General features: G+C 40.7%; 3 protein-coding genes across 3 annotated transcripts in view; 1 reads left to right on the top strand and 2 right to left on the bottom strand.

Annotated features, from left to right (window-relative positions):
- Positions 1-19,622, bottom strand: part of LOC121305934 (zinc finger protein OZF-like) — a 73,574-nt gene that overhangs the window by 18,651 nt on the left and 35,301 nt on the right. The gene's annotated exons all lie outside the window — the stretch shown is intronic.
- Positions 19-5,126, top strand: LOC121305924 (myosin heavy chain, fast skeletal muscle-like). The gene is made up of 14 exons (XM_041237583.1): positions 19-353; positions 468-594; positions 685-803; positions 1,303-1,499; positions 1,583-1,766; positions 1,892-2,057; positions 2,235-2,359; positions 2,488-2,796; positions 2,889-3,092; positions 3,188-3,313; positions 3,852-4,022; positions 4,107-4,211; positions 4,713-4,808; positions 4,983-5,126. The coding sequence occupies exons 1-14, from the start codon at positions 114-116 to the stop codon at positions 5,124-5,126; spliced, it is 2,313 nt and encodes a 770-aa protein (XP_041093517.1). The 5' UTR covers positions 19-113.
- LOC121305947 (zinc finger protein 501-like) overlaps positions 18,863-19,622 on the bottom strand; it is a 4,547-nt gene continuing 3,787 nt past the window's right edge. The window contains exon 3 of the mRNA XM_041237647.1: positions 18,863-19,622. Within this exon, the coding sequence (XP_041093581.1) occupies positions 19,175-19,622 (448 nt within the window). The 3' untranslated portion in view covers positions 18,863-19,174.

Here is a 19,622-nt window from a genome sequence, read left to right as displayed (position 1 = left end):
AACGAGCGTCTCGGGCAAAGATTGAAAAGCAAAGAGCTGATCTTTCCAGGGAACTTGAAGAGATCAGTGAAAGGCTTGAGGAAGCCGGCGGTGCAACTTCAGCTCAGATTGAAATGAACAAGAAACGTGAAGCTGAGTTTCAGAAGCTCAGGCGTGATCTAGAGGAGTCCACTCTGCAGCATGAAGCTACTGCCGCTGCTCTTCGCAAAAAGCAAGCCGACAGCGTGGCTGAACTGGGAGAACAGATCGACAACCTCCAGCGTGTGAAACAGAAGCTCGAGAAGGAAAAGAGTGAATTGAAAATGGAACTCGACGACCTCTCCAGCAACATGGAATCTGTAGCCAAAACCAAGGTACAGTAAACATGTATGTGTGTGTGTGTGTGTGTGTGTGTGCATGCGCTCTCTCAGGACAAGCCTATAGGATTGTGTTCATGTACACCAATCTTTTTAATCTTTTAACTAAAGGCTAACCTGGAGAAGATGTGCCGTTCTCTGGAGGACCAGCACAGTGAGATTAAGACCAAGAACGACGAGAACATGCGTCAGATCAATGACATCAGTACGCAAAAAGCACGTCTTCTGACGGAGAATGGTAAGCCGGTACTCGCTGCCTGATGCAACAGAATTGACAGCACAGCAGAAGAAAGAGCGTCCTTGAAAACTCTCCATGCTTTTGTTTCAGGTGAATTCTCTCGCCAGCTGGAAGAGAAGGAATCTTTAATTTCTCAGCTGACGAGGGGCAAACAGGCTTTCACTCAGCAAACTGAGGAGCTCAAGAGGCAGCTGGAGGAAGAATCAAAGGTAATACTGCCATTATTCTATTACATAGTGTTTCCACACCTTAGACATGCTTTTAAAAGGTCATTTTATAAAACCTGTAGATTGATACCATGCCAACTGACGAATGCAGGGTGACGTCTCCAATAGTCTATGCTGTTCACCGAATGATCTATAGTCAACAGCGATCAATAGTGCCCCCTGTGGACACCCCCACAATAAACAAAATAACAGACCAGCCATATCGTCCCAGATTTCTCAGGATGAATCATTTTAATAAGAGTTTAATAAATGCAAGTGTAATAACACAGCTAGAGACTTCAGATTTCACCTTACAATAGAACAAACCACTTCAAGAGAGCAGTAAAGCCCACTGTCTCACATTCTCAGCCTCAGGGCAACAGGTTTCCAGTATAAGACTCAACTCCACTCAATATTTGTATGCTGTAATCTTTTCATATATGCTGTTGTAGTCTTTAGCATTGCATGTTTTTTATTGTAATATTTCCATCGTTCTTTAAAGGCTAAGAATGCCCTGGCTCACAGTGTGCAATCTGCCCGCCATGACTGTGACCTGCTTCGGGAGCAATTTGAGGAGGAGCAGGAAGCCAAGGCTGAGCTGCAGCGTGCAATGTCCAAGGCTAACAGCGAGGTGGCTCAGTGGAGAACAAAATACGAAACTGATGCCATCCAACGCACGGAGGAGCTTGAAGAAGCAAAGTAAATAACCACACTTTACTTTGTGTACATTTCAGTGCGTTCATTCTCTGCTCCCTTTTCTAAACACGAACGCTCATTCCCAGGAAAAAGCTGGTACAGCGCCTTCAAGATGCTGAGGAACACATTGAGGCTGTGAACTCAAAGTGTGCCTCTCTGGAAAAAACCAAACAGAGGCTTCAGGGTGAAGTGGAAGATCTCATGGTTGATGTAGAAAGAGCAAATGCACAAGCCTCTGCTCTCGACAAGAAGCAGAGAAACTTCGACAAGGTACGCAAAAGATGGTTATTAAAATCTAAACGAATAAAGGGCATCTGGTCGAAATATTGCTGTCTGGCTCAAAGTTAGTAACAAAGAAAAATCTTGATGTATATTTATGAGCTGTATTTTTTCAGGTTCTTGCTGAGTGGAAGCAGAAGTTTGAAGAAGGCCAGGCAGAGCTGGAGGCTGCACTGAAAGAGGCTCGCTCTCTCGGCACTGAGCTCTTCAAAATGAAGAACTCCTATGAAGAAACTTTGGACAACCTTGAAACCCTTAAACGGGAGAACAAGAATTTACAGCGTGAGTCCCGATTTCAGAGCACTAGTGCAATTCTGATAGAGCATTCTGAATCATGGAGGAGCAACATTTAAAACTGTTGTCTCTAAACCTGAAATGGGATGCTGTGAATGAAAAGCGCCCGGTTATATTTGCATTCCAATTCTAACCCTGTCTCTCATCTTCTTCTCCATCTTGTAGAGGAGATCTCTGATCTGACTGAACAGATTGGAGAGGGTGGAAAGGCTATCCATGAGCTGGAGAAGTCAAAGAAGCAGACTGAAACCGAAAAGTCAGAAATCCAAACTGCCTTGGAGGAAGCAGAGGTAATTCTTTAGAAACACACACCTTCTCATTTCAATATTTCCAACACTTCTGCCACTTCATGTAAAACTGTACCATGATAAGTTTCCTCTGCAGCTTCCTAAATCTCTTTGAATCTTTAATAAAACAGGCTACCCTGGAGCATGAGGAGTCCAAGATTCTTCGTGTCCAGCTGGAGCTCAACCAGGTGAAATCTGAGGTTGACAGAAAGATCGCCGAGAAAGACGAGGAGCTGGAACAGCTGAAGAGAAACAGTCAGAGAGTGGTGGACTCCATGCAGAGCACTCTCGACTCTGAAGTTAGGAGCCGCAACGATGCCCTGAGAGTGAAGAAGAAGATGGAGGGAGATCTGAATGAAATGGAAATTCAGCTCAGTCACTCCAACCGCCAAGCAGCTGAAGCTCAGAAACAACTGAGGAACGTCCAAGGACAACTCAAGGTAGGGAGACTTTCTTTTGAGGGCCAGTGTCACTCATTTCACGTGTGAACAGGTCTTCCTAATGGTTTTACTGGTGTCTATTTTCTATCCAGGATGCCCAACTGCACCTTGACGATGCTGTCCGAGGACAGGAAGACATGAAGGAACAGTTCGCCATGGTGGAACGCAGGAACACCCTGATGCAGGCTGAAATTGAAGAGATGAGGGCTGCCCTGGAACAGATAGAGAGAGGCCGCAAAGTGGCTGAACAGGAGCTCCTTGACGCCAGCGAGCGTGTGCAGCTGCTGCACTCCCAGGTCCGAAGGAATTCCTGCGCTGCTGCTGTTTTCTATTCTTGTTTTAAACGATGTTTATGAGCTTTTGGGAGCTGACAGTCTTTACCTTGTTACAGAACACCAGTCTCATCAACACCAAGAAGAAGCTCGAGTCTGATGTTAGCCAGCTGCAGAGCGAAGTAGACGACACCATCCAGGAAGCAAGAAATGCGGAAGAAAAAGCCAAGAAAGCCATCACTGACGTGAGTCTTTTTCATGGGTAATGATAGACGCGATTGGATTGGGGGCTGAGTGTTTACAATCCTGCTACTTTACATTCACCTTGCAAGCTGTGGAGGTTTCGTTTGCTCCAGTTCTAAACCTACATTCAGACCAATGTGGTCTGCTGGGATGAGGCTCTGCACCACTGAGCATTTGATGTTCAGTCAGTTCAGTATTAATGGCCAACCACAAGAGACAGTTAGCTGTCCCAAACTAAACACTTAAACAATGACAAGGACATTTTCTACAGTTAATGACAGCTGCACAGGACATTAATGCTGTTATATGAATGAAAAGATTTCTAAATGTTTTTAGTTTTCTTACTTGATCTCTTGGGCTGACCGATATTTATGAGTTACAAGATTCTAGTCCTGTTAGCTTTTAGATGCCATCTACCTGTGGGATAATTACCGCTCTGTTCAGAACCTGTTTGGCTGAGACGTGCCTTGAGGCTCACAGTTACAATTCCCCCACTTCTACTGCTGCTCCAGCTCTAAATGTCTTCCCTTCAACTACCAGGCTGCCATGATGGCAGAGGAGCTCAAGAAGGAACAGGACACCAGCTCTCACCTGGAGAGGATGAAGAAGAACCTGGAACAGACAGTGAAGGACCTCACCCACCGTCTGGATGAGGCTGAGCAGCTGGCCATGAAGGGTGGAAAGAAACAGCTCCAGAAACTGGAGACCAGGGTGAGCTGAACATCTGGAGAAGTGCTTTGCAGGTTCAAGCTTGGGTGTCTATTTGGAATAACTTGGAACGTTTTGTCTTTCCAGGTGCGCGAGCTGGAGAACGAGCTTGAAGCCGAGCAGAGACGTGGCGTCGATGCGGTTAAAGGAGTCCGTAAATACGAGAGAAGAGTGAAGGAGCTCAGCTACCAGGTACAGTGAAGGCTTCAGCATTGCAGCATTGGGCTCAGACATTCAGAACACATTGGGGGTTATTGAAGGTACAGAGAAGGGCAACTAGGCTGATCCCAGGACTTAATGGCACGAGCGACGAGGACAGGTGTAAAGAATTAACCCTCTTCAGGTGAAGGAGTAACATCTAAAACTCCGGGATCATTAAAAAAACACAATTCGATTCTGTTCTTCAGGAAGGGATGAGCCTTGATGGCCTCTTCTCACACCCAAACTGTCCTCGTGTTTTTATAATGTTATATTTCAGAAACCCCTTTTCCTTCTTAGATTCTTAAAAGTGACATAAAAAGAAGTTTCTCAAAAGTATGGAATTTATTTTTCTGTCCAGCAGAATGTGAATATATTGCTGCCTGTACAATTTAGAAAGGCATTGAGTCTGACCGTATTGAGAATTTGCTTTATTGCTGCATTAAGTTGAGTAATTGGTCATGTAAATTATTACTGTGATTTACTTCATTGCAGGGTGAGGAAGACAAGAAGAATGTGGCCAGACTCCAGGATCTGGTTGATAAGCTGCAGCTGAAAGTGAAGGCTTACAAGAGGCAGGCTGAGGAAGCTGTAAGTGACCCTTGAGATCTGAAACACCTTGTTTTCCGAAGCACCGTTTTTCTTTAACTTTATAACTATAACTATTCCTCGTATGCTGCAGGGTAAGACTGATCCCATTTCCAAAGGTTTCCTCTTGTATTGGAACCCATTCGTGTAACCCTGTGTCTTCCGCTTCCCTTTCAGGAGGAACAAGCCAACACCCACCTGGCTAAGTTCAGGAAGGTGCAGCACGAGCTTGAGGAGAGTGAGGAGCGCGCTGATATCGCTGAATCCCAGGTCAACAAGCTCAGGACCAAGAGCCGTGAGCTGGGAGCCAAGGTGAGTTAAAAGATGAAATCCAGCACAGTTACCTTTACTGCAATGCATTCTCAACTGGGCTCACTTAAACTTTTCCCAGGATGATGCTCCTCCTGAGCAACGCTCTGATCTCTGCGAACGCATTTTACTGATTTTATTAAGATTTATAACTGCAGTGCAGTGATAAGAGATTTTGGACAAGATTTTAGAAACAGCATTATATATATATATATATATATATATATATATATATATATATATATATATATATATATATATAATTACAAACGTTGGACAATATAGTAACACATCTCATTCTATACTAGAGGTATATCTTATTAATGCTTCAGTATGTGTATTCATTCAATAAAGTGTTTTGTTTTAAATGTTGGTGAAATGATTCAGGTACAGAATATGCATGAATAAGGGCTGGCTCAGATGAAGCAGGGCGCTCTGTTTTATTTTCAAGCATGATTATTTTTTTCAAACAGTTAAAGAGTAAAGCTGTGTTTGTCTCACAGTGTGCACAGTGATTCATCACAGATTCATCTCTTTGTTTTCTAAAGGGAAAGGAAGCAGAAGAATAGAGGACTCGACGACTTGAACCAGAGATTCATATAATATGAAATCTGTTGCATAGTCACTGTATGATTACTCTTAAATAAATGGACCTCATTTGCATCCTCTCCCTGGCTCTTGGTGTTTTTGTTCTTTCCTGATAACCCTACTCTCAACACTGGTGTGAAACCTCCAGTGGGACCATAACTGGATCATAATGAAGGCATGAAGCCCTTGTATGGGATGAAGACCCTTAGATATGATGGAGGCAAGTGTAGGTTCTAAGTCAAGCGTTCTGTACATTTTTCCATATACCTGGAAAAACACATTTCCCATTGCAAGGAGGCTTGGTCTTATTATTATTTATATATTATAAATATATATATAATATATATTATTATTATTTAGGAGTTCCCAAACCTTCCCAACCCACGACCAACCATCACTGAGACAGACGAGAATATACAAACTAACCAACGAACAACCACCACTGAGACACATAGGAATATACAAACTAACCAACAACCATCACTGAGACACTTAGGAATATACAAACTAACCAACAACCATCACTGAGACACATAGGAATATACAAACTAACCAACAACCATCACTGAGACACATAGGAATATACAAACTAACCAACAACCATCACTGAGACACATAGGAATATACAAACTAACCAACAACCATCACTGAGACACATAGGAATATACAAACTAACCAACAACCATCACTGAGACACATAGGAATATACAAACTAACCAACAACCATCACTGAGACACATAGGAATATACAAACTAACCAACAACCATCACTGAGACACATAGGAATACTAACCAACAAACTAACACATAGGAATATACAAACAACCAACAACCATCACTGAGACACATAGGAATATACAAACTAACCAACAACCATCACTGAGACACATAGGAATATACAAACTAACCAACAACCATCACTGAGACACATAGGAATATACAAACTAACCAACAACCATCACTGAGACACATAGGAATATACAAACTAACCAACAACCATCACTGAGACACATAGGAATATACAAACTAACCAACAACCATCACTGAGACACTTAGGAATATACAAACTAACCAACAACCATCACTGAGACACATAGGAATATACAAACTAACCAACAACCATCACTGAGACACTTAGGAATATACAAACTAACCAACAACCATCACTGAGACACATAGGAATATACAAACTAACCAACAACCATCACTGAGACACATAGGAATATACAAACTAACCAACAACCATCACTGAGACACATAGGAATATACAAACTAACCAACAACCATCACTGAGACACACAGGAATATACAAACTAACCAACAACCATCACTGAGACACATAGGAATATACAAACTAATCAACAACCATCACTGAGACGCATAGGAATATACAAACTACACATACATGTACATACCTATACACACACCTATACATGCATCAATAATTAAATTAATATTGAACACATTCATTATAAAATAACAAAACTGTATCACTCACACAGAATTTGTAAAATGTCTTTGCAGGTTTGGAGGGTCGTGCAAAATCAGAGAGAAAGTTAGCTACCGAATTCCGCCCACTAACCACGAACCACCACTGTTTGACTCACAAAATAAGCTTAGCAGAGATGAACAGCAGCACTGGAAAACCAGAGGATCTACCTACAGCTCCCGTTACCATTGCAAAGCATCTGGCCCAAGATGGCGTTTCAGATGCTTCCCCTGCAATGAGTCTTTTAATTACCATACTGATAAATTGGTTTTAAAGTTGGGACCTTGTGGGTACGGGTGCAGTGGTGATGCGTTGCTCAGGAATGAGAGACACAAGACAGTTCACAGTGAAAAAGCAGCTCTTTATTTGCTGACAAATAACACCTTGTTCGCTCAGGGAAACCACGGGATTCAGTCCCAAAATAATAAGCCACTAAACAAGACGCACACAAACACAACACGATCACAAGCCCAGAGCGAGTGCTCTCGGTGAGAGTGCTGATTTACAGGTTTATACGCACGCAACAGTGAAGAGCAGTCTGAGTTTAACTGTGAACACTGTGGTGTTTTCAACTGTAAGAAAAAGGTAGTGTGTAAAAGCCTTTTTGTGTGTTCTGTCAGGTAAACAGCTTTGCTGTCCTGCGTGTTAGTCAGGGACCTGCAATGGTGGAGTTAGTGCTCGTAAGGGCTTGGTGTTTATTTTGTGTTTTGAGTGTTTATTAAAAATAGCGTGTATGCGCTTTTGAAAACTTCCATTTCGGTGTGCTGGATTCTGTTTTAAAGGGGCAACGAGCGACTGTGACGGCCCGGTTACAGCACATACAATTAGACTGGCTCTCACCTATGAACCAGAGGCTTTTTCATTGGTACTGTTTTGTGTTTAAAGTTGTATAATGGTTTTGGTACCTCCTTGTTTAAGTGCTCTGGTAGAAAGGACAAGCATTGGCTATAGTTTACACTCTCAGGATGCTGTTAATTTGGCTGTTGCAAGGGTTCAAACACACATGGGCAAACTATCCTTTGCATTTCCACTCCTGAAGATGTAGAATTATTTCCACCATACTAAGATGACCGAATTTAATAATCTTTGTTTCTATGGTTTTAAAGACTGCATTTGGGAATTGCTTAGAACCTCCTGCCCCTGCTTCTCCTTCAGTTCACATTAACAACTTCATGATATTCCTTGATCGCAGAAAATGTATGGTGAGACTTGAAGATTGCAGTCCATTGATGATCCCCAACAAACTTATCAGAACTGGAGCAATTTCCCTGTGAAGAATGGGCAAACATTTCAATATCGTACTCTTATGCAACCAGTAAATTTCATTTTGTACATTTTCTTTGCAAGTTTTGCTGACACTTCTTATACAAGTGTTCAGTTTAATCACTACAGCTTTGAATAAAAAACCACTGTGTGTGTGTGTGTGTGTGTGTGTACATATCAAGCATCAAATGAAACTTATCACTATTATAACATTTATTTTCGAAAAAAATAAGATATATAAATGATGGAAACTGACAAAATGTTCTTGTTTTCTTTTTAATCACCTGATCGTTCATCCTTGACAATGACACGCTTGAGTGACTGAAGCATGTGCACTTACCGTAAAACTTCAAATAATCTCCGGTCTCCAATACTCACCAGGTCTCTAAGCGCCAGGGCTGCTTGGAAATATGATCAATAGATGCCAGGTCTCTGAGATGGTGGATTATGAATAATATAACATACTGGCTAGAACTTGGTGTTCTAGCCAGTACACACACATGGCTGTACAGCGAGCTTTTTCAACAGCAGTGAAGAGACCCTGAGGCTCAGGGTGAATGATAAGAAAGCTGCATTGGCTGTCTGCACCTTAAAAGGCATCTGCACCACAGTTGAGGCAACTGCACCACATTGCTACACGGAGGGGCGCTTTGTTGACATCGAGGACAACATCTGCTCTGCAGGATTAATTACTATGGAATCCTTCAACTGCAAGACGGTACCTGTGGAGCCTCGGCCCAGCCAAGATCGTCGCAAGGACCCAGAGTCGTTGTGAGGCCGGGTCTTTGGGAGCAACAGCACTAGGTTAGTTTAGGGGATGTTGATCCCAAACAGTAGAGAGGGTTTCATAGTGTTGTAGGTTCCTGGGCAGGACAACAAAAGTATTTTTTGAAGTTCAGAATTGACCAAAATTTAGCACTGACTTGAAAGAGCTGGAGACTTGGTCACTAGTGGGGAGATACATCTAATAAATCGTGTAATGTTCAAACTGAGAGACTCTAATTACTAATGACACACAACACTATTTGTCAAGCAAGTTTATTCTTTTGTTTTCATTAAATATTTTTGTATTTTAGTCAGATGTACTCCTACTGTTTAGGTGTCCTTATGTGGTTGAAATTCTGTGAATTTTCTTGTGTCCTTCAACTGCCTGAACTACTTCTCGCATTCAAAACAGGGATAGGGTTTCACTCTTGTGTGGATTTCATGGTGTCTTTTAAGGTTTGACAAGTGACTGAAACTCTTCAGACATTCATTACATTGATAAGATTTATTTTGTGTGAGTCCGCTGGTGGGTTTTCAAGGAAATTAAATATGTAAAACTCTTCTCACATTTAGCACAGTGATAACGTTTCTCTCGTGTGTGAATGCGCTGGTGTGACTGAAGATGTCCTAACTGTGTGAATCTCTTCCCACACTCAGTGCAATGATACGGCTTCTCTCCTGTGTGAACACGCTGGTGTCTCTTTAAATTCTGTAACTGCGTGAAACTCCTCCCACACTCATTGCAGTGATAAGGTTTCACTCCTGTGTGAACGCGCTGGTGGATTTTAAGCTGTGAGAAACGATTGAAACTCTTCCCACAATCAGAACAGAGAAATAGAGTCCCTCCTGTGAGATTTCCTTTAGCAGCTAGAGAAAAAACAAAAGAGAAGACAAAAGGTTATCGTACAGCATGCTAACACATTGGCTCTTCTGCAGGGCTTCCCCCTCATTACCATGACCAACTCCTAGAGTGAACTCTGATGAGAATACAGTCAAACCCGCTTAATATCACTCCTGTTAATACCAGCCTCCTTTTATTATCATGACCTTTAAATTTGCCATGCAGAATATAATGGGTGTCAATAAGGACAAATGCTTGAGAATATCACTTTGATTATTAACACACTCTGGTTAATATCACTCACATTTACCAGCCACTGATTTCCACCCCTCTTAATATCACTATGAGGAATACAAGTATAAGATCAGGTTTCCATGCAAGTGCTGTATTGAAATGTTTCTTCTGCTGACACTTAGCAACCCGGCTGGATTTGGCATCACCCACTGATGAGACATGTGATCCCAGCACCACTATAAAGCTGTGGGAGCAGCACAACTGCAAACAGTCTACCAGAGACAGGGAAAGGCAAAGATACAATAGCATTTGAAACAGGTATGATAGTGGGTGCACATCTAGCAGGGGTCACAGTAGCAAGGACAGTAGTGTTGCAACTTGCAGGCCACTGACATAGTGGTTAGGTTAAATTCAGCTGGAACTACCAAAAATGTTAATCTTCAGCACACTTCTACAATTTAGTAACTAATTTCTGCAAGGTTAAGCTCAATGTTTCTTGTTTTGTATAATTACCTCTAAACCCCAGTTCACATTCAGGTGGACGATCATCACGCAGGCTGGACCCCAGCTTGTTGTTCTCCTCAAGTGCGCAGGCATTATTTTCAGTAGGATCTTCCTCTGCGATGGGGACACATTCCTGTTCTATGAATTCCTCTTTAACAGGAACACATTCCAGTGGAGGGACCTCTTCATCTTTAACACACGCCAGCTCTGTAACCTGCTTTAGACTCGCACACCACTCCTGGTCAAAGGACTCCTCTTGTGTGTAAACTGCTTCTATCCTTGGCCCCTCCTGTGCTGCAGATTTAGGTACAGCACGGCTCTCTGTGGGATCTGTGGGGAAGAAAACTGTACACAATTATATCTCTTACTTACTAGCCAGGTTCCTCTACAAAGCCAGCCCCTTGTCAGAATTATACTGAGAGATGTCACTGGGTCATTACATTGACACAACTTGCAAGGTGCTTATTTATCTATTTTTTAAATGTATTTTAAAACTAAATAGTGGGTCAAGTTACTTTATCCTGGTTGGAAACAATGCCTCAAATTCAAGATGAAATACATTTAATTTAAAAAAAAATAAAACATTACACCCCCAGCCACATTTCCACGTTTTATATTTTTGCCATGGGAAAGGGGAGAGTCAGAGTTCAAAAGCAGGTCCTACTTGTATACTCGGTAGATGTCTACGTAGGGAGATATCTGTGAAAGCGAGTGTTTTGCAATGTTGCTGCTGCGCTCTAAGACGGACCTACCTCGTGCAGCAAACAAACATTTTCACAAAAAATCTTTACAAAATAAGAGAAACGGCGACATCGAAGGCACAAGGACCTATTTTCTTATAAATGTGTCTTTCATGTTTGCGGATGCACAAGAGCTGTCAGAGTTAGGTTATGCGACCATGCTGACCTTTCAAGACACAGTGAACACAGCAAACAGCCCCATCATGAGCCACACGATCAGGCTCTCTGGGAGGAATCATTTTAATGTGTTTTTATTTTCTTTTGCACATTTTCAATTAATCATTTCTTTGGTTGCTTTTGGTCCCTTCTGTATATACGACTATAGTTCCTTTATTTATTATCCAGTTTGTTCAAAAAAGTCAATGTTCCCTACTCATTGTACACTGTTAGATTTGAGTTGGCCATGCTAAAATATTTTTACAAACAATAAATGTTTTTTTTTTGTCTAAAAAGCATCTCCTTCTGTGGTTTTTGTTATCTTTATAGAACAGGGTGAGTTTCACTTTCTTTTGGAAGCCTAGTATGTACAGCTTCATTTCAAATATGACATGTAGCTGTATAACCTTTATAGTCAAAGAGTCATAGCCTCAAATCTAACAGTAACAATAAATAGCTTGGACCATAAAATATACAACTCCTGTAGACCCCTCTAAATTATCTGTAGGTGTCAGACTGGAATTTTAAAAGCATTTTCTTTTCAACTGACTCATACATTTCATTGCAATAATATTCTATACGTACCCTGCATGTCGTCGTTTTTAAATTGTTTACAGAGGGTGGTAAGGTAAATCTACTCTGGGAACTGTATATTAATGGTACAATTATTAAAATAAAATCAATAAATGTATGTATATTTGACTAATCATGCACTCTTCATGTGATTTATTTTCAGGTGCAATGTTAACATGTTGTACAGGAATTTGTAAGCCCACTTCAATAGAGCCAAGGGGAAATTACCTCTACTATTTTGTAAGCTGTAATATAGTCAGGGGTTCACATATATTTTAACATTAGGGGTCAACACCCAGGTCCCTGTCTAGCTCAAGCCCCTCCTCCAACAGGTCACACAATTGCGATGGCAGTTTGAGAGACGTCGTGGAAGTTTACACCTCAAACTCTCGTAAGACAGAGACTCAGTAGAGCAAACAAGATTGAGTGAACAAGTTGGCAAACCCGAGAGCACGCTCAACACAGGCAGGTGTTTAGGAATACCAAGCTATCCCCTGACTACGCAGAGCCAGTAAGCGTGATATATACCTGGTAACCTACAGTCATTGCGAGCCAATCACAGAAGCTTAACTCAGTATACGTTGAATAGCAGCAGCTTGGAAAATTAAGATGAGACCAATCACATGCAACAGTAGCAACTGATCTAAATTGCAAGCGTCCTAAAATTAGACCTATTCTAACCAACCCGGTGACATTTCTGTGAAGTGCCACAGATGCAGCTTGCAGTTGCTAAACAAAGAGAACTTCCTGTTTCTAGCTGACAGTCAGTATCTTTCCATCCCTTATAAGGGCCACCTGCCCTGCAGCAAGAAAGAGGAAGTATGTTCACAGGTGTTACTACCTATGGAAGAGACTGGGAATCATTTTTGCAGTACATAACACATTATTATTATATGATACCTAAATCTTATAACCCGTAACAGCATTTAAACCCGAGCATGGAAACCCTGAACAATCATAGCAGTAGCACCATTGTAATTTTCACACCAGCGACACCACAGCAATAATTTCTGAAAGTTTAAGTGAAGTGCGAGTCCCGATTGCTGGTTATTACAATTAACAAATCATCGCGCATTCTTTTTTTTTTTTTAATCATTTCAATACCCTACCGCCATACCCTGGGGATTGAAAAGCAAAAACCCAAACACTCCTTCAATAATCTTGTTGAACATGTCAGCTTGGCGGCACACAACAGTATTTATATAAGGATATATCTGGGGACAGAACATGTATTCTCTTAAGTAAAATAGTTAAGTAAATGTATTTTTTTTAAAACTCGCATTTAAATGTAACCGCTCTCAAACATCGTCACAGCCTCACCCCTTAAACTTTATGTAAGTGCATATTTTTCTTTATTGGTTCGCATGCGTATGTGCATACCAGTTATGTGAACAAATGAATACAGTCTATAGATCAACACTGAAACTGTTTTCATTGTGTTTTCTATTGTATTTTTTTTTTTTTTATGTATTACGCATTTTGTATGCCAGTCAAATTAGTTTATTGTTATAATGGATTTAAAACAAACATCCATGCAAAATAAATACAAACACGATTCATCTGCAGTGTTACTCGCCCTTGCTGAATTAATATTTACTGAACCCTAATCCACTAACAGTTAGTACAGCTCTTATAAACGTTTACCATTGAGAAATGCACTGCAAACTTACTGCTGCATACTGAAGCAGTGAGGTATGATACCGCATATTAAAACACGGTAAATGCACAGGATCACTGCTGGAAATCTGGCAAATAAATGCAAATTTATCGTGGTAACCCAGTTTAAGGGCGCTAAAAACACTTCACTGCATGCCTGTATTACAATGCGAATCGTGTTTGTATTTATTTTGCATGGATGTTTGTTTACAACAAAACTGTTTAATCCCATGGATATCAAAAGGTCACAAATCATTATCCCAACCCTCTGCAATATGTTTTATTTACTAACTACAGTCTACTCCATACAAAATATCACTTTACCAGAATGATAGCCATTCAATTCTCTTAATTAGACTGGTCTATGTTTACCAATACAGACTAGCACTTTCTTGTAGTTTGTAGAATACGCATTTAAATCTTAAATCTAGATGACATAAACTCGTACTTTCTTATCGTCTAGAGAATTAAACAGACTGGGGTAATCTTAGGACAGTAGAGTGGAGTTATTACCAGATAAGTTATTTAAAGAGTTGGAATGACCATGCAATACCATCAAGATCAATTTCACCTTGTAATAGTCCCCGGTTCCCGTTCCTGCGGCAGTCTTGTTCACTCCAGTCGGGGTTCATGTTTCTGAGAGGTTGGTTACTGTCCGCATCTGCAGCGCTCATGCATTCCCGCACCGCTTTCAACTCGCTCTCTGATATTTCCAATCTCAGCTTCAGCCTTTCATTCTCTTTCTCCTTCCCAGCCATTGCAATCTGAAACTCGTTCAATTTACTGCCCACAACTCTTGTGATTTCCCACAAGACGGTGTCTACAGCCGCTTTCACTGCGTGCTCGATGGCAGAGCCGAGCTCGTCTTGCAAGAGCGAAACGGACACGCTGAAGTCCATCCTCGCTGAGTTTAGATTGAGACTCGAGTATATTTGGTATTCATTTACTGGATAATTAACATGCACATAAAATCAGCACTCCTGCTGCGATAAAGAAAGCAAACAAACAGCCAGACTCGTTTTACTTTTCCAAGGAGTAACCTTCTCGCTGCAGTCTGTCCGAGTCCTTAAATAAAACAGAAAATTGACTCTTTGTTTCAGATCTCAATGCAGCTAATAAACGGAAGGATTTTTGGGGGGGGGACACAACTTTCCACAGAAATGAATACAAAGCAGTAGCTGTGATCACCTCTTATCTGCATAAACTAAGCAACGTTTCAATTTCCTGGAGCGAAATGAAAGCGTCAGTAGTGGTAGTCGTGCCCTGCGTAATTGTGGCACATTACTGGCTGCAGAAAGCCTCTGAACCCAGCCGGCTGAGCTCCCCTGGGGAAGGGAGGGAGGGATCGCGGCGAGGCTGAGGCTGTGAAACTGGGCTCCACAGTCCGCTATCTTGGCTCCGACCGCGTTGTGTTTTTAGGGTCCGAGGCGCCGCTGCGGATCCCATATGGTGCCAGTTTCGTCTCTCGGCTTTATGATAGATTTGCAGGCTGAAGCTTAGGGCGCAGTTTAGGTCTGTGAAACTGAAGTCTTCAGATCGACTAAAGACAGAAACCATAAGTTAAGGCCACCGTGCACGGGATATTTTATTTTTTTTGTCGCTGCTGTACTGCCAGAATTTGCTACCGGCAGTAATTTGTGGCAGATATAATTGCCAAAATGCGCCACCTTTGGTGAAATTGCCACCCATGTATTTTTTTTTCATGTGTTATGTATTTAATCGTAATATTGACACTTGTTCATTATCATCTCTGTATGCTTTAGATTACACTGATCTGTGTGTGATTAAATACATAACCATCACAGTAAAAATAAAACATAAAATATGGTTAATTACTATACTAGATATACTTCTTTCATTAAAATTGAACAAATGTGCATAATTATTTGTATTCTGTGTTAATCTTTAAGGGTGATTGTTGGGGAATTGTTTGCACTGCACCTATCCTTACATCAGCCTCAATGTGTTTTACGATTTCCAAGAAACAATATTTTTGAACCTGTGTAGTGTCATTATAAATGGTTTATTTCTTTATAGGTTTATTTTAAATCACTGTTTAAATCCTTGTGTCGTTACATTAACAATAGTTATTTTAGTAAATAAAACTGCAGTAGCATTAGCAGGAGTGGAAGATAGGAAAAAGTATATATATATATATATATATATATATATATATATATATATATTAAAGTTTGGTATGCTTTGAATCATTATGAACATATTTATTCATTACAAATATCAGTACAAAACCTGATGCCAAAACTAAGTTTAACTGTAATTTTATTAGTCAGTAAATATGAAAATCAAAGTTTATCTTTTGAAGAATTAAATATTTTCACTAATGTGTAATGTTATAGTGCCTGATCAGTTTGGTGTCGATTTCTCTTCGTACAAGTTTTTGGTTGTGTTACAGTAATGACAGACTTATGTGCTAAAAGAAATGTGAACAAAAAGATTTTAGAAATACGTGAACATTTCAGCTCGGCTGAATTATCTTACATGCAGATAAGATGTTTTATTATTTAATTCTGGTTGTTTTCCTAAAAAAAATATTGCATCAATTTCTCAATTCTTTGGAACCCCAATTTGCCCCCCTTTCTTCTGCAGAATGACCCATTTATAAATGTATCGTCTACCAGTATGTATACATTTTAAAAGTATTCATTCATTGGCACTCAAATTGTCCCAGTTTTTAAACTGTTTTCACCCAGCTGTGCATTCGAGTACCTGCACTTTTTTGTTGAATTTCACCCCTGTATATAGGGTCATGCAACATTTTTGTCAATAGCTGTACACCATGAGGTAATTGTAACTTTTCAATTACTTATCGAAGTTCATTAAAAGTTACTTATCACAAGTTATGTAACTCTTCTCTGACTATGCTTCATGTGGAGAATGTAAGATTATACTCAAAGTTTGTGGCTCGTTGAATTGTATTGTAAGTCCTCTCTGCGATGTGGTAAACAAAACAAATTGATTCCGATTGATTTTTACAAATATTGACCCTCTTCAGCCCGAACTACCCCCTGCATTCTAATGAGCGGGTTGCCATTTTCTCCCATCGTTGTTTAGTTAAACAATTAAATTAAAAATACACTACCAAAATTGTTACCTACTATACTGCCGTTCTTAAACTTTGCTTTTCTACGTATCTGTTTGGTTACATCCTGAAATTGGTTAGGGGGTGCGGTGGCTTCTCAAAACGGATTTGTCCTCCATATGAAAGTCGTTATATTAATCTTGCAGTACACTATGTAGTAAGATTGGCTAAACACATAGCTGACTTAGTTTGGAAAGGAAAGGTCAGATATCCAAGTCTCAATGATTGCCTTCTATTTCATTCACAAATACACAAACTGGGACACAAAGTACAGTAGATGACACTTATTAATAACCTCTCGGTTCCCTGCAAAGAGTTAATTAATCAAAAGTTGCCAATAAGAGAAAAAAAAACAGTTTTCAAGTGTATTTATATGGAACAATATATACTGCAGTTGTACAAATATGGCACTGAAATGCATGTGTTTTAGATTAAAAAATGAGTAACACAAAATATCCAAACATAGAACTGTTTATTTCACAGGTAAAAAAAAAGAGTAGGCTTAAATAGTGCCACACAGCGACGTACTACGACTGTCCTTACAATGAGTAAAGCACACATGAAAAATGTGTTGTAGGTGCAATCAATTCTAGCGAACACATTTAAAATCAAATGCCCAACGTTGTCTGCTTTTCACAACGTACCACCTCCCGCTGTAAATCCATCTCAGTTTTGCATGCAGTAACTTCGTATCCAGTTTCAAAGCCACGATTCTGCCTCAGTCCGCCAGAAACACGCAGTTTGGAAGTCAGTGTGTTGTAAAAGCTGCATGAAGTATGTGCATAAATCATGCAAGTGCGCTCTGCAGCACTGGCAGTAACAAAGCTGTCAATAAGAGGAGCGCAGTTGCTAATATCAGAATTCCATTAACATTAAGGTCGACGGGATGGGATTGGTTCCTGGGAAAATGTTAATAACCGAAGGTTGTTTGTTATCAGGGTTGCTAATAAACTGCATCTACTGTGTATGCCAATATATACAAAACCCAAACTAAGAATATACTTGTATGTGTTTTTAATAGGGTCAAACATTTTAAAAGATGGAATAAGATGGAAAAAAAAACTTAAATAAAATGGAAAAAGTCTGAGAGAAAGTTCACAACTGTCCTGTAGATCCTCTTCCTCCTTTATAGGCAGGTGGTTTCCAGGAAACAAGCAGTAATCCTAGAAGAGAAAACTACAAAGTCACTGCTTTCTTTCTTGTGCCTTAATTGATGGTCTTCACTTTTGGCCAAGAAACTAAACTGAAGTGTGCAGAGGCGTTTCCAATACTCTTTACAATGTGAGGGCTGTCACCAAATCTTCCAATAGGATTCAGTCATTAAACGTCTTGCTGTCAGATTCCTTAAAAGGATTAACAGGTAGGATAACTTCCCCCTCCTCCTTTGTATCTGTATTCAATTACACACACAGGCTGGGGACCTCTATGGGACCCAGTGTCTGAACATCAAATAAGCAGCAGAGACGAAGTCTTATAAGGAACAAACGAGAGTCCGCAGCACTGCAGCTTGTCTCCTGTCTGCACTGCAGCAGGTCTCCAGTCGTTTTATCTCAGGAAAAAGCCGAGAACCGTTCAATGGCCGAGTGAGACTGACAGGAGCCGAAAAAAAAAGGGGGCGTACCTGAACAATACAGATAGCCCCTGCACCAGAGAGATAACAAGGACACAGACAAAGCAGGGAGCTGCTTCCGCATCCAGCGTTCAAAGAATATCAGACATTTGCAGAGTTTTTTGAGAATAACATAATGACTTGGATCGCATTATTGAGGAGACTGGTGATAAAACGAGTGATCAGGAGAGGATTTATCAGTACGCACGTCTATAAAGAGGTATGTGAAAAATACAGTGAGCAAAGGGTGGGGCTTGGCTGGAGATGCAGTACTGTCGTCCTTTTGCTATGCAGGACTTTTTATACCTGTTTTACCCTGAAAAATAAATATTTAAAATAACGCATGTAAAATAAAGAGCGCTTGTGAGAATAAATGGACTGATAAGGGTTAACCATTAACCACATTCAGCGCAGTAAGTTTCACTATGTCACTTCGCTATGCGATTTAAGTCGTGTCTATCGACAGAAGCTCTTCTCACATTCATTACAATGCTGGGGATTTTCTCTCGTGCGATTGTTGGTGTCTTTGAAGATTTCAGAATTCACTGTGGTTTCTCTCTTGTGTGAGCTTGCTGGTGTCTTCTAAGATTTCCTAACTGAGTGAAGCCCTTTCCACACGCATCACACTGGTGCGGTTTCTCTCCTGTGTGAACTCGCTGGTGTTGTTTAAGCTTTCCTAATCGAGCGAATCTCTTCCCACATCGACTACATTCGTACGGTTTCTCTCCTGTGTGAATCTGCTGGTGTGCTTTAAGGCTTCCCAATAAAGCAAAGAGCTTTCCACATTCATTACAGTGGTACGGTTTCTCTCCTGTGTGAACTTGCTGGTGCCTTTTAAGGCTTCCTAATGCAGCAAAGCTCTTCCCACATTTATTACACTGGTGCGGTTTCTCTCCTGTGTGAACTCGCTGGTGTTGTTTAAGCTTTCCTAACTGAGTGAATCTCTTCCAGCATTCAGTACAGTGGTACGGTTTCTCTCCTGTGTGAATT

This window comes from Polyodon spathula, chromosome 45 (genome assembly GCF_017654505.1).
Source record: "Polyodon spathula isolate WHYD16114869_AA chromosome 45, ASM1765450v1, whole genome shotgun sequence".
Taxonomy (NCBI): Eukaryota; Metazoa; Chordata; class Actinopteri; order Acipenseriformes; family Polyodontidae; genus Polyodon; species Polyodon spathula.
This window is presented reverse-complemented; position numbering and strand designations above follow the sequence as displayed.

Coding starts and splice junctions, on each gene's coding strand:
- LOC121305924 (XM_041237583.1), top strand. CDS start 114: ATGAACAAGAAACGTGAAGCTGAGTTTCAGAAGCTCAGGCGTGATCTA. Junction 595..684: donor ACGTCTTCTGACGGAGAATG/GTAAGCCGGTAC, acceptor CTTTTGTTTCAG/GTGAATTCTCTCGCCAGCTG. Junction 2,058..2,234: donor GGAGAACAAGAATTTACAGC/GTGAGTCCCGAT, acceptor TCCATCTTGTAG/AGGAGATCTCTGATCTGACT.